Source organism: Podarcis vaucheri (assembly GCF_965113315.1).
Source record: "Podarcis vaucheri genome assembly, chromosome: 7".
NCBI classification, from domain to species: Eukaryota; Metazoa; Chordata; class Lepidosauria; order Squamata; family Lacertidae; genus Podarcis; species Podarcis vaucheri.
The window spans coordinates 22,250,652-22,265,119 of NC_138765.1; the positions used below are offsets into that span (position 1 = coordinate 22,250,652).

Below are 14,468 nucleotides of genomic sequence, written 5' to 3' on the forward strand. Positions count from 1 at the left end.
TTACTTGGAAGCACTTTAGAAGTATTTAAAAGGGATATCGGGAAACGAGTACACTCTGGGCAGTGACCGAAATAAATCGGTTCATTCATTCATCGGGAAACAATTCTTCTTCCCACCCACTGAGGCAAGGAGGACACAAAGCATTAGATTTGAATATTATTACTTTTAATTATTAAATGTTAGGAAACACTATTCTAGCACTAATACAGCCCTCCAGCAATGATACCGAAAATGCAGGTGAGCATTTCTAACAAAAGGCAGGGCAGGCATCTTAGAGATGTATGTTCTTCGTAAAAGTGTCTACAGTATTATAATGTGCTCCTACAAGTCCTCTGAGACAACAAATAGACTGACGGCAGCAAAGGAAACTACTAGGGAGCCCTGCTTAAATGCAGCACAGATGGCCATGTCCAAGTTAGACTCTCCAAGTGCCAACCGTTTCCTTCCGCATAAAAAATATGCATCTCAGAGTTGCTGTTTCATAGGGTGGTGTCCAGCAAGGGTGGGAGAAGAATGCCTGCTGCAATGAGTGACACCGAGTATATTTTATGATGCTCAGGAACAAACGATACTCCTTTCACACCTACACGGGAGCCCCTACAGCACTGTGAGCACCTGTAATTACCACTTCTTGGTTCAGCAAAAATTCAAGCTGCAGACTAAGGTAGCAATCCAGAACTGGTGCTCCTGCTGGGGGCCAAGATGCTGTTAAGCTTGCGCATAAGGTGGCACTCTTCACAAGGATGCACGACCAAGGGTGGAGTGTGGGAAGCAGATGGGTGGCAGGGGGGAGTCCCCCTTTGATGAACTTTCCTTAGTCCCAAAAGTCCCAAAGAAACAAAACTGTTTTCTCTGCCAGGCAGCAGGTGTTAAAAAAAACACAGGAGCCCAAACTAAAGGGAGAAACTTGTCAGCAACCACAAGATGGGCATAATGTAAATCTCTGGACTTTAGCTCACCACCATAAGCTGCACTTAACTAAATAAATAACCATAACACAATAGAACATAACAGAATATCACAAATACAGCATAAATCATATTGTGAAACAATTGCAACCTATAAAACACTCTTAACAAAGCAAAGAAGAAGAAGAAGAGTTTGGATTTGATATCCCGCCTTTCACTCCCCTTCAGGAGTCTCAAAGCGGCTAACATTCTCCTTTCCCTTCCTCCCCCACAACAAACACTCTGTGAGGTGAGTGGGGCTGAGAGACTTCACAGAAGTGTGACTGGCCCAAGGTCACCCAGCAGCTGCATGTGGAGGAGCGGAGACACGAACCCGGTCTCCCAGATTACATGACTACCGCTCTTAACCACTACACCACACTGGCTCTCAAAGCATCACAATTAAAGCAAAAGTCCTATTATATGATTAACAAATCAACACGGCATTTTTAATTTATAAAACAATATTAACAACACCAGTTAAATTTATTATTTACAGCAAAACAAGACAATAGAACTGAAAATTTGCAAACCTGACCCTAAATTTATTTAAGCAGAAACAAGTTCCACTGAGTTCAATGAGAGTCACTACCCTAAGAATACTCATTACTGTCGTTTAGGATGCTTAGATTTTTAGGGAAAGCATTAGCAGCAGGGTCCCCATTAAGGACCTAGAACAGTGTGGGGATATACAAAAGGGGACCCAGGCAGGGGTCCCACCAGACCTGGTAAAGGTAAAAGGACCCCTGACCGTTAGGTCCAGTCGTGGACGACTCTCTGGGGTTGCGGTGCTCATCTTGCTTTATAGGCAGAGGGAGCCGGCATACAGCTTCCAGGTCATGTGGTCATGACTAAGCCACTTCTGGCAAACCAGTTTACCTTCCCGCCAGAGCGGTACCTATTTATCTATTTGCACTTTGACATGCTTTCAAACTGCTAGGTTGGCAGGAGCAGGGACCGAGCAACGGGAGCTCACCCTGTCGAGGGGATTCGAACCGCCAACCTTCTGATTGGCAAGCCCTGGACTCTGTGATTTGGACCACAGCGCCACCCGCGTCCCACCAGACCTGGAGCCAGCCCTATTTGCCCTCCCTTCCATCCTAGCAATCAAGAGGCATCTTTCCTGCGGTGGGATCAGATTCTCCATACGGGTCAATTATCTGCAACTACTACACAGTAACCAAAAATGCGAAATCTTTGCAGAGAGGCTTAGGCAACATCTGACTGCTGGCCGGAAGTTTGGTGGCTGGAGCCCACCCAGGATTCCTTCATTGCACGGCGTTGGACCCTCAATATCCCTTCCAACTGGACTGTTCTACAAAAAGAGCAACCAAAAAAATAATAAACTAAGCACTGTTAAGTTCATAAATACACTCTTCTCTACCAACCCCATGACTCCCAATCTTACACTGTGTCCCGCTCCTTAAAATACACACGCACAGAACGCAGAGATCAATTCAAAGAAGGGAAGCGGGCAGCCCATTGGCTGAAGCTTCCCGCCCCCCGCCCCGCCCCCGGCAAAAAGTCGCCTACAACTCCCAGCATGCAGCGGGCCAGAGGCGGTTTTTCTGCATTCGTGCGAACTGGCATCAGGGAAGGAGCGATTGGCAGAGAGGTGGCTTCTGCTGTTGCAACTGCGGGTGTTTTGCTGCTTCTTCGCTTGGGGGTGTCCGGGATCGCGCGAGGGCGGGGCGACGGGGAGCAAGGGCAGAAAGGCCAGCAGCAAAGCAAGCAGCAAAGTTCTTTGGTTCGGAGAATCGGGGACCGGCTTCTGCCCTCTCTCCTGGAGTCAACGCTGTCCGGCGCGAGAGAAGCAGCTCCGAAAGCCTTTCCGGCACCTTGGAGCCCGGGACGAGCTGGGCAGTGCAATGCTGCGCGTGTGTCTACTCGGGAGTAAGCCCCACCGAGTTCAGTAGGGCTTGTTGCCGGGCAAGAGCGCACAGGGCTGGCTACCTGGCAGGAGCTTGGCAAAATAAAAATAAAAGATCCCAGAGATCCCGCTTCATCGATCACGTGAAGGGTCGGTAGAGAAAGAGGAAACTGCTGTAAGGTAGAAAGGTAAAGCTGCTGTAAACACGGAGGCCAGAAATGTGGCCCTTCCTTGCAAAATCCCATGCTTGTTAAAGGTACCCATCCTGCCTTTAAGGTATTTTCTGTTTCCCTCCTTAGTTCATACAATATATCTTCCTATTTTGAACGTTCAATATCACTTGGCCGTAATGGCCAGAATCCTCTGTATCAAGTGAGACACAGGTTTATTTTTTCTCTTGCAGGGAACTGTGATTCTGGTAAACATGCTGCACACGAAGGTGAAAACGGAAAAGCCAGGTAGGGGGGCTCTGAAAACTCTGCCACGAAAGTCAGGGGAAAGCAGCAGCGGCTGAAAGGGCAGTGCAGAAGTGACCTCATCATTGCAGCCCCACAGCACCCACTGGGCACGAGGTTGGGGACAGCCGCTATGGAGAAAAAAGAGATCCTATGTTGTACTGTAAAGTGGAGGGGGTGGGTAAACGCTTTCTGCCAGAATAATGATTTTCTCCCCTGTGGACCTTCCCCAGATCTAGAGACGGCCAATGCTCGAAACCGCCTCGATGCTGTGCTGCAATGCCTACTGGAGAAGTCTGAGGTTGATCGGTAAGTATTGCCAGGTTCTTTTGGGTTCAGGAGTAGGCAATGTATTAGCTTGCAATTTCTTATCTACCGTCGCCTAGAAGGAAGAGGCCTTAGATTCCTTGTGGCGTGCTTTGCAACTAGCTCCTTCTCCTGCAAGGAGTACAGTGGTACCTCGGGTTAAGTACTTAATTCATTCCGGAGGTCTGTTCTTAACCTGAAACTGTTCTTAACCTGAAGCACCACTTTAGCTAATGGGCCTGCTGCTGCGCTGCCGCTGCACGATTTCTGTTCTCATCCTGAAGCAAAGTTCTTAACCTGAGGTACTATTTCTGGGTTAGCGGAGTCTGTAACCTGAAGCGTATGTAACCCGAGGTACCACTGTAGTTGCTCCAAGAAGTGGGTGCTCAAATGAGATGCCAGTTTTCCCCCTCGGACACTAACATCCTGTTCCCCCTTTTCCTGACTCATCTCCACAGGGAGCAGATGGAAGAGGACTCTGGGAAGACTCCCTCAGATGTACTCAGCAAGTAAGACGCTCAAGCATTCCCTAGTTGCCTTCACTTGCCCTTGACTGCTGTACCATGCCATCAGATTTTTCGGTGGGGAGGAGGCTGTTGCCAAGGGCCAGCTCCTAGATAGCTAAAATAATATTGTAGCTATGCCTGCCAGCCAGGGAAAACTGGGGTGGGTGGAGGAGATTCCTGTATTGAAGTAGATGACCTGCAACACTAAAATTCTTTGATCCTGTGGTCCTGCCACTTTGGAACTAAGAATTGCCCTTCTAGATCAGGCCAAGGTACATTTTGTCTAGTATCCTGTCTCCAGGATGCTGGGCAGCAAACAACACCATTCCCTTTATTTCTGATGGTTGGGCTGAGGTTGCCAGAATGGTACCACCCATGCACAAAAGTTAGACCTGGGAGAACTCTAGGTTTGCAGAAGTAAAATATATTTTAAAAACTGCTGTGGCAGTGCAGAATGGTAATGACCATACCTCATTGTTTATTCCCAGCAGAATAGGGTTGGGTGGATGAGGCTGATATTGTAGCCCCACTTACCTGGGAGTAAGCCCCATTGAATTCAGTAAACCCCCTATGACTGCACATGCCTCCTGTGTTACACCGAATGTGAACAGGTGGGCAAGACTTGCCCAGGCATATGTTGAAACTGAATAAAGGAAGGATTTCTCCCCCCCCCCTTAGAGGTCCACTTCTATTGAGAATCATGCGTTTAGACAGTTGGCTTTTGTTTCCTGCTTCTTCTCTGGGTTTCTTTCCTTTCTTTTCTCTCCAAAGTGTCTAGTCCAGGGGTCAGCAACCTTTTTCAGCCATGGGCTGGTCCACCGTCCCTCAAACCATGTGGTGGGACAGACTATATTTTGGGGGGGAAATATGAACGAATTCCTATGCCCCACAAATAACCCAGAGATGCATTTTAAATAAAAGGACACATTCTACTCAGGCAAAAACACAGTGATTCCCAGACCATCCGCGGGTTGGATTGAGAAGGCGATTGGGCCGCCGGGCCTTAGTTTGCCTACCCCTGGTCTAGGAGAATGGAAGGAACCTGTGAAAATGAGCCCCACAGCTTTGCCCTAAATATCCTAATAGGTTAAGCATAAAACAATTTGCAGAAAACAAACAAACCTAGCTACTGTGTTTGCAAAGAGGGCTAATAAAAAAGATCTTAATTTGTAAAGTTGCCATGGGACATTTATTTTTATATAAGGGCTTTAAAAATGGTCCCGACTTCTACTGAAAGTCATGGGAGAGGAGTGTTCTTGGGGGCCCCAAAATGCTAAGAATGGTTAATCCTCTCCTGGGACCAGCTATCCTGGGGAGTAGGGTTTTCCCCCCCTTTTTTCTTCTTGCTGGTGAAGCTATTGCATTCTGGGCAATTCCTAAATCCTCTTGCTTTGCGGTTTCAGGGACTCTTCTCCTACTGCCACAGGAAAGAGGTATGGTTCTTTACAGCGTCTTCCCCACCTGTTGATAACCATAGCATGGGAGATTTCAGATTTCACCATTCTTAGCTCAGCTGGTAGAACACGAGACTCTTAATCTTAGGGTTGTGGGTTCTAGCCCCACATTGGGCAAAATATTCCTGTGTTGCAGGGGGTTGGATTAGATGACCCTCGTGGTCCCTTCTTACAATTCTGTGAGTCTATTATTCCGCTGTACTCATTCACCGCAAAATGGCATTTAGAACTAGGCAGTGTGGCTTGGCCGGTTGATGCTCCGGAACTGGATTTCAAATGAGCAAGTTAAGTAAGCCTATCACTCAAAATACACCTCCTGGAGGTTCTCTAGCACAGGTCTCTCATGCTTGAAACTATTGCTGCTGCAAACATCACACTGTCGGTTGTATCCTGTGTTAGTCCTACTCAGTAGATCGGTTGCCATTAATGGACATGACTAACTTAGGTCCATTAAGTTCAGTGGATCCTACTCTGAGTAAAACTGAGTTAGCCCTGTGTTACTTCATGGGCTCACACATTTTGGTTGGCTTTGTTGGCCAACTGTTGCTTGTATTTGCCACCAACACCATCCACTGACATGCAGGGGGAACTTGAGGAAAGGTTGGGATCTTGTGCCTGAGCACACACTGAGACTGAGAAGCAGTGCAGCTTGCAATGCTTTAAGGCTTGCACTATGCAGCATTCCCATCAAATTTTGTATTGTGTGGTTTTTTTATTGTAATTTTATGCTGTGAACTGTGCAGTATACAAATTTAATAAATAATAGTAATAATCAGCCAGTGTTAGCGGCTTTCCGTTTTAGTTGCACAAGTGATGCTGTGGCTTGCCCCCAGGGCTTGGAAAATGCCTCCAGGCCTTTCTGACACTTGTGCAGCGAGTCAGCCAGCTGCACGGTTTCTAAACTGTGGCATTGCTCTCAGGCCGTCCAGCCGGTTCTCTCACCACCGCCGCAAGAAGAGGAAAGAGACGGACGATGGATTGACGGAGGGTGGGCAGCAGAAACAGAGTGAGTAGAAACAGGGGGCTGATCCAGCAAGACTCCCCCGAAAGATGTGGTTGATCACAGAGTTGGCCGAATCAGGATGTGGGTGGAGCCTGTGAGAAGGCCACTCCTATCCCCTCCTTGAAGCTGGCAATCCTTGAAGCCAGTGCAGGCTAGCTTATCGGAGCAAATGGGGCACTGCCCCATCAACCTCATTCTGGCCTTAGCCATCCCCTGCCTCCTTCCTTACAACTGTTAAGGTCATGGCTTCATCAGTGGCGTAGCATGGTGGGTGCAGGGGGGGCCGGCCGCACCGAGCGCAACATCTGGGGGTTAGGGGGCGCAAATCCACGGGTTAGGGGGCGCAAATTACTTGCCTTGCCCCGGGTGCTGACAACCCATTCTACGCCACTGGGCTTCATGTGTCATTGGCTCTGGCTTCACCTATTGTTACCAACACTGGCAATAATAATAATAATAATAATAATAATAATAATAATAATAATAATAATGGACATGTCTTTAATTTAACATCTTACATTAAAAACTTGACAGTACCAAATTATCGAAGGTTTTCCCCCAAAGCCAGACTAAACGTCTTTCCTTCTGCCGTGTTGGATGGCAGGTTGAGAGGAGTTCCCTACCAGGACAGACTTTGCTCGTGTGCTCAAGACATCGATTCCATAAAACATATTTTGCTGCACTGTGCGAAATATGAGCAAGCCAGGGCTGAACTGATATTACCCTTGCTAGTACCTTTCCCGGGAAAATCAGAGGCTCACCATGTCAGGTTCCTATTGGAAGACTGACAAATGCTAGAACATTAGCAGTGGCGAAGTTTTTAATCAGTGGTTGCAAGAACCAGTGATTCCTATCTTTAAGTCTGAACAAAATGCTTGTTTAACCTGAAGGTAGGCTGCCTGAATTGTGCATTGCTTTGTAACGATTTGTTGGGTCTCTGGACCGTAATAAAGATTGATTGATTGATAATAAATGGAGCCCTTAGTGGCTTCCATATAACCCCAAGAACCAGATGACATTTTTAAAGGGCTGCCTTGCAGAGCCATGTCTTGCTGCCTTGTCCCCCGCAGACACCTATGTCATCAAGCTGTTTGACCGGAGCGTCGACCTGGCGCAGTTCTCCGAGAGCACCCCGCTGTACCCCATCTGTCGGGCCTGGATGCGGAACAGCCCCATGGTCCGGGAGCAGGAGCGATCTCCCAGCCCGAATCTGCCTGTCCTACTGGAGGATGAGGAGGTACTAAATAAGAGGCCCTCGCTTAGGAAAACTGTGCAGCAGGGCCAGTCCTCTCATTGGGCAGAGTGAGCCCTTTGCCACAGGTGGCAGACAAGGGGGAGGTAGCAGACTGGTATTCCTCCCCCCATCCGCTGCTGCCCATCTTGGTTCAGTGTGGCAGGGCCTGGCAAAGGTGGCCCAGAGAACTGTTACAGCTTACTATTACCTCAAGGGATCTAGGAATGCCTCTGCTACTACCACCTAATCCAACATCAAATAATATTACCACAAAACTTCAGAGGGGAAGGGTTGGCTGTGGTCGGTTTGCACTGACATTGGGCAGAATTCTACCTGGCTGCCATGAAAACAAAGCCCACTCTTTTTGACTAATACTCTTTTGTGTGTACTGGCCAGGTTCAACATGTTAGGCCGAACCTTGGCTCAGCAAGACCACACAAATTTGCAGGCCTCCCAGAGAGGAGCTCACACAGCCGCTTTGCTTCTGAGTTTTAAATAACCAATAATTTGCTGCCACCTCACTCTGCCCAATGATGAGGCCAGCCCTGCAGTGTGGCATAGTGGTTAGAGGTTTGGTCTTGGCTCCTGGCTCAGAGATGGAAAGAAGATAAAGTTCCAGCCAAAGAGGAATGGCTGATGAAGATGATGGGCTATGCCGAAATGGGAAAACTGACTGGGAAAATCAGAAACCAGGAAGAGAAGAATTTTAAGAAGGAATGGGGAAAATTAGAATGTACTTAAGAGAACACTGTAAACAACTAAAAACTTTGGCAGGATTTGAGTGGTGCTTGTAATGTACGAGAAACTATGGGAAAATAGATTATTATTCTTTTAACAAATTAGAGAAAATAAGATAAGCACATGAAGGGGGGGGAAAGATTGACAATGGTAACCATGGAAGGGCAGAGGGAAGTCAAGGGATTCAGAGGAGTCTAAATGAGGAGGTGAACGATGTGTTTGAATTTAAATTTGTTATGTGAAACTTAATAAAAATATTTTAAAGAAAAGGTTTGGACCTGGACTGCAGAGGCCCAGGCTCAAATTCCTACTCAGCCCCCCACAGCGGCCAATCGTTGCCTAACCGACCTCCCAGATTACATTGCGATCAGGAAATGGGAACATTCCCATGTATACTGCCTCGAGTTGGGAAACGGGTGGTGTATAAACATAGGAAATGAATGGGGGAAAACTTTTTGGCTTGTCGAGTCCACAGTCGAAGAGATACTGAGCCTGTGCCTCTCTTCTTTCCCCGTGTTTTTGATCCTAGGGCACCGAAGGTCTGAATGGGAAGAGCCAGGATGTGTACAAGCTGCCGCCTCCTGCTCCCTGCCACACAAATGCCGCAGGGGAACCAGTAAACCTGCGTATCCCATCCCCACTAGAGCCCGAAGACAAGGCGAAAGTAGCTGCTGACACGGTCAGAGCACCCTAAAGCAGGGAGGTGGGGGAGAAGGGAGAAAAGGAGTGTGGGAGGCTCTGCTGATTTAAAGCAATTTATATTTATATTCAGGGACGCGGGTGGCACTGTAGGTTAAACCACAGAGCCTAGGACTTGCCGAGCAGAAGGTCGGTGGTTCGAATCCCCGCAACGGGGTGAGCTCCCGTTGCTCGGTCCCTGCTCCTTGCCAACTTAGCAGTTCGAAAGCACATCAAAGTGCAAGTAGATAAATAGGTACTGCTCCGGCGGGAAGGTAAACAGCGTTTCCGTGCACTGCTCTGGTTCGCCAGAAGCGGCTTAGTCATGCTGGCCACACGACCCGGAAGCTGTACGCCGGCTCCCTCGGCCAATAAAGCGAGATGAGCGCTGCAACCCCAGAGTTGGCCACGACTGGACCTAATTGTCAGGGGTCCCTTTACCTTTACCTATATTTATACTCAGTTTTTTTCTGGGGGGACGCAGGGTACGCATACCCCTAAACATTTTGTGAATCTTTAAGTTTGGCCTCTTTGAGGGGCAGTATCTCAATATGAGTTGGAAAATGAGAGTACCCCTAAACATTTTTTTAGGGGGAAAAGCACTGTTCATATTTATATCTTGCTCTTCCTCCTGCAGCAGCCAAGAGCAGCAAACACATCCACAATAAAACAGTTTAAAAACATTCTAATAACATTTGAAGGATCCAGTGAACTGTAGTGCTGAGAGCTGTCAGGAAACCCCATTCCCCTCACAGAGCTGCAATTTCCAGGAAGAGGGTCTGACTGTGAAACCACTCTGTGAATTGTCGCTCTGGGAGGCAAATTGGGAGGGGGGTCTCCTGACACCTCCCAGCATTAAATCACAGTTCCCAGGACTCTGGGGGGCAGCCGTGACTGTTTAAAGTGGCATGATACTGCTTTAAACGAATTGTGCAGATGAGAGCCTCAGCTGCACCTGCTGCAGAGTTATAATCCGTGGCCAGGCTAGCCAGGCTAGCCAGCCATGTACTGCAATTCAACACAGTGTTCCCTTAGTTTCTGGAATACCTGGGGAAATTTGTAAGAGCTTGCAGTTTGCTCTAAGCAATATTGAGTGCTGTTGGGTTTTATTATTGAGACTGGGGACTGAACTCTTCTTTCTCCTTATCATTGCACTAGTATGACATCTCAAATTTGCAAGCTTCTTTTGAGCTATGTAGGAAAGCTGAGTACTGTATAAATAACTACAAAGGCTGAACAACCATGAACTAGAATTTTCTGGCAAGTTTGATTCTGTTCACTAGGGGCTCTGTCAAGACCAGGGATTTCCCACTGTTCACATTATCTCTCTTCCCCTCCACCCTTTTTACATGTGTGTAGATAAGAGTTGTCAACTGAGGGTGGCATTTTATCTGAAATGGACGGCAGCCAATAAACATATAGGAAGCCTTATACCAACCAAAACATTGATCTCTGAAGCTTAGTATTGCCTGCTACTGGTGGCAGCTGCACTCGCATAAATACACAAATTTTACACATGCAAATATTGAATGTATAGGCCATTTTAAACATTTCATTTCTTATAACAAGTAAAGATACCGTATTTTTCGCCCTATAGGACGCACTTTTTCCCCTCCAAAAATGAAGGGGAAATGTGTGTGCGTCCTATGGGGCGAATGCAGGCTTTCTCTGAAGCCTGGAGAGCCCCACCGCCATCCCGCTGTCCCCCAACTTGGTTAGAAGGCTGGCGGGGGGGGGGAGAGAAGCCTGCTCCTCCCCGTCGCCAGTCCAACAAACTCGGGGGACAGGGGGAGGCGCAGCGCGCCATCCCACTATCTCCCGACCTGGTTTGGAGGCTGGCAGAGGGCTTCCCCCTCCCCCAGCCCCGCAAGCTCCCAGAGCGATGCCAAAGCTGCACGCAGCTTCGGCATCGCTCTGAGTCGCGTTCTGGGGGCTGGGGGAGAGGGAAGCTCGGGCTTCCCCCTCCCCAGCCCCGCGCCGGGGGGGGATATAATTTCCCCCCTTTATTCCCCCCCCAAAAAATCTAGGTGCGTCCTATGGGCCAGTCCATCCTATAGGGCGAAAAATACGGTACTTATTTAAAGTCAACGGACTCTCAGCATGTTGACTGTGATTTCCGCAAGAAAATATCTCTGCGTTTTCTTTTTCTCCAACTAAGGGGGTTACTGCATCTTCATTTCATTTGCTTCTTGGCCTTTGGATAGCTTTTGAGTTGATTGGGTTATTCTGCTTGCCAGGCCGCTGTGTCAGCCCTACAGGGCTTTAGGCCAAGCAGAGTGCTGACGAAATCCTCTTTCTCTTTCTCTCTCTCGCTCTCCCCCCAACTCCAGGCTTCTGATGCTGTACCATCAATGTCCTCCCTCATCTACAAGAACATGGAGCGGTGGAAGAAGATCAGGCAAAGGTAGGATGCTCGGCTCTGGAAGCAAGGAGGAGAAGAGCATGAGGCAGAGAACCTTTTGCAGCAGAGGCTGGTCCATTAAGGCAAACTGGGGCACCGCCCCACAAACTGTGCCAGATTCATTTATGACCATCGTCCTTTATTAAATGTGTTTAGCACCCTTCCTTGGTAGATCTCAGGGAGCTTCATGAGCATAAAAATACTAGGTAAAAACTCAAAATACATAATAAAAACAGGGATGAAATAAACCCATAACTGCCCCTCCCCAGCACTCCCACAAACACATTTTCAGTGATATAGGATGTTAGCCAAAGGCCTGGTTGAAGAGGAATGTTTTTGCCTGGCACCTAAAGGTGTATAATGAAGGTGCCAGGCAATTTAGGGTGGTGCAAGCTGGTCTCCCACACAGGGCACCAAGCTGAAGGGACGCCAAATAATAAGACCTACATACGGGTATAGAAAAAAATCAACTGTACCAAAATGAATTATTGTGAAAATAAGAGGGGGGGGGATTTTGTCCTCCCTCAGGGCACCATATTACCAAAGCCACTGCCACCAACTTCAGTCTGCCCTCAGCCCAGCCCCTTACCTGCCTCCCTCCTTACCTGCGGCCAGTCAAGGGAGTGGCCCTGGCTTCCTCTCCTTTGATTCCTGTAGAGCAGAAGAGCTTTCCAAACTCTGTGTCGCGACACGTTAGTGCTTCAGTTGCCATGCGTAGGCGTGCTTGTGTGAACGCTCTTATAAAGGGTTAGTTTAACCTCCGGCTTGCTAGTAAAACTGAATTACCGTGTCATGAAACGACGCATGTCTAAAAAGTGTGTCACTGACATGAGAAGTTTGGGAAGCTCTGCCATAGAGCTTAGCAGGGAGGAAGTCGGAGACAAAACTAGAACTAGGTAGCTCCGCCCACCATAAGTCTCTAGCGCCACCTACCATTGGTCTCCCCGCCTTATACCCTACCAGCCTCAAGGGGCACCAGCGACCGCTGTTTGTGGGGATCGTGGGAAACAACTGATCTGAGAGAGCCATGGGTACAAAGAGACATACGGGGCTGTGTGGCTGACCTGTGGCCTCCGCTATTCACAGATGGAAAGAGGGATCGCACAAGAACCAGCTGCGATATTCAGAGAGCATGAAGATTCTGAAGGAGATGTACGAACGGCAGTGAGAGACACATCTGACTATAGCCAACAACCTTTTTTAAATCTCCCCTTCCCTGGAGTCCTTTGCCTTGGCATTAACTGGCTTCAGTTTTATGGAACAATAAACACAGTATTTGGAATAGGTCCACATATATGTGTATATATCCGTTCCTTGGAGCTGAGGAGGACCCACACAGGTAAACCAGGATGCTATGAATTGTCAGGAGGTGTTGATAATCTGTGTGAGGTTGGGCAGCTTCTTCAGACCCTAGACTTGATTCCTAAGTCCCCTTGGCTCCCCCACCCCAAGGCTGCCTAATGAGTCCTCTTAAGGCGGAAAATAATGTAAAGAGTTTTCTGCCTCATCAAGGATCTTCCTTAGCTCTAGTACTTACCTGCACCCTCTGTTCTTCTGACTTGCACTTTGATCTTACCCTCTTGGCCACGGGTAGGCAAACTAAGGCCCAGGGGCCGGATGCGGCCCAATCGCCTTCTCAATCCAGCCCGCAAACAGTCCAGGAATCAGTGTAGAGTAGAATGTGCCCTTTTATTTAATATGCACCTCTGGGTTATTTGTGGGGCCTGCCTGGTGTTTTTACATGAGTAGAATGTGAGCTTCTATTTAAAATGCATCTCTGGGTTTTTGGGGGGCATAGGAATTCGTTCATATTTTTTTTCAAAATATAGTCCGGCCCCCCACAAGGTCTGAGGGACAGTGGACCGGCCCCCTGCTGAAAAAGTTTGCTGACCCCTGCTCTTGGCTTTTCATGAGTACTGGCTTTGTCCTATACCCCCAGCTCACCTATAGGCATGGTTGTGAAGGGAAAGAAGAGTTTCTTGGAGAAAAGGTTGGCTTTTTGTTGTTGTTTAGTCGTGCCCGACTCTTCGTGACCCCATGGACCAGAGCACACCAGGCACTCCTGTCTTCCACTGCCTCCCACAGTTTGGTCAAACTCATGTTTGTAGCTTCGAGAACACTGTCCAACCATCTCGTCCTCTGTCGTCCCCTTGTGCTTTCCCAACATCAGGGTCTGAAAACTGCGTGGACAAAGACAACAGGCATATAAAAGGTGGTCTAGAGACCTAATAATTCTGAAAAGGAGGATGATGAGAACAAAGTCCAGCTAAATCGCCTCCTGAGTTTCATTTCATGGGCCTAGTGAGGAGAGAGGAATGGGCCTGCACAGCTGCTATGCCAGGACTTGGCAGCTCCTGCCCTTTTTCTCAGCGATAGCAAGCCGGCAGCAAAAATCCGCTCGGCGGGTCGCCAGAGGCTTGATAGGCAGAGCAACATTTGGGCCCGGTGAGTCAGTGGAGTGTGACACAGCCGGAGATCCCCAGAGTGGCTTTTTATGGGCTGGATTCGGAGAACACCCGTTGGTGTGAAGGACTGTGATGCAGTGGAAGAACACCTGCTTTGAGTGCAGGATGCCCCAGATTCAATTCCTGGCGTGTCCTTGTAGGGCTGGGAGAAAATATTGCCTGAAATCTTGGGCAGCCTCTGCCAGCCAGCGTGGAGAGCTAGGGGTCTGACTCAGAAGAAGGACCTTGCTGGATGGGGCTCAGGGCTCACCCAGCCTAGCAGCCTGTTCCTTATAGCAGCCGACCAGATGCCAAAGCCAGCAAGCAGGACCCGAGTTCAAGAGCACCCTCCCCTTCACCGCATCTTCCTGTGTTGCTGTGATGTTTGGTGGAGAGGGGTGTAGCTCAGTGGTTGAGCACGTTTTATTATTA

The 14,468-nt window shown here is 48.5% G+C and overlaps 1 protein-coding gene across 6 annotated transcripts in view; it reads left to right on the forward strand.

Moving 5' to 3' along the window:
- LIN37 (lin-37 DREAM MuvB core complex component) overlaps window positions 1-12,884 on the forward strand; it is a 50,481-nt gene extending 37,597 nt beyond the window's left edge. Inside the window, exons 1-10 of one of the 6 annotated variants that reach the window (XM_082231995.1) lie at window positions 2,454-2,562; window positions 3,221-3,275; window positions 3,506-3,581; window positions 4,037-4,087; window positions 5,488-5,517; window positions 6,459-6,544; window positions 7,612-7,778; window positions 9,043-9,192; window positions 11,522-11,595; window positions 12,679-12,884. In XM_082231995.1, coding sequence (XP_082088121.1) covers window positions 2,491-2,562; window positions 3,221-3,275; window positions 3,506-3,581; window positions 4,037-4,087; window positions 5,488-5,517; window positions 6,459-6,544; window positions 7,612-7,778; window positions 9,043-9,192; window positions 11,522-11,595; window positions 12,679-12,760 — 843 coding nt within the window. In that variant the 5' untranslated portion in view covers window positions 2,454-2,490 and the 3' untranslated portion in view covers window positions 12,761-12,884. The other 5 variants (XM_082232000.1, XM_082231997.1, XM_082231998.1 and 2 more) reach the window with 5 other exon arrangements.
- Window positions 12,885-14,468: the final 1,584 nt, after the last annotated feature.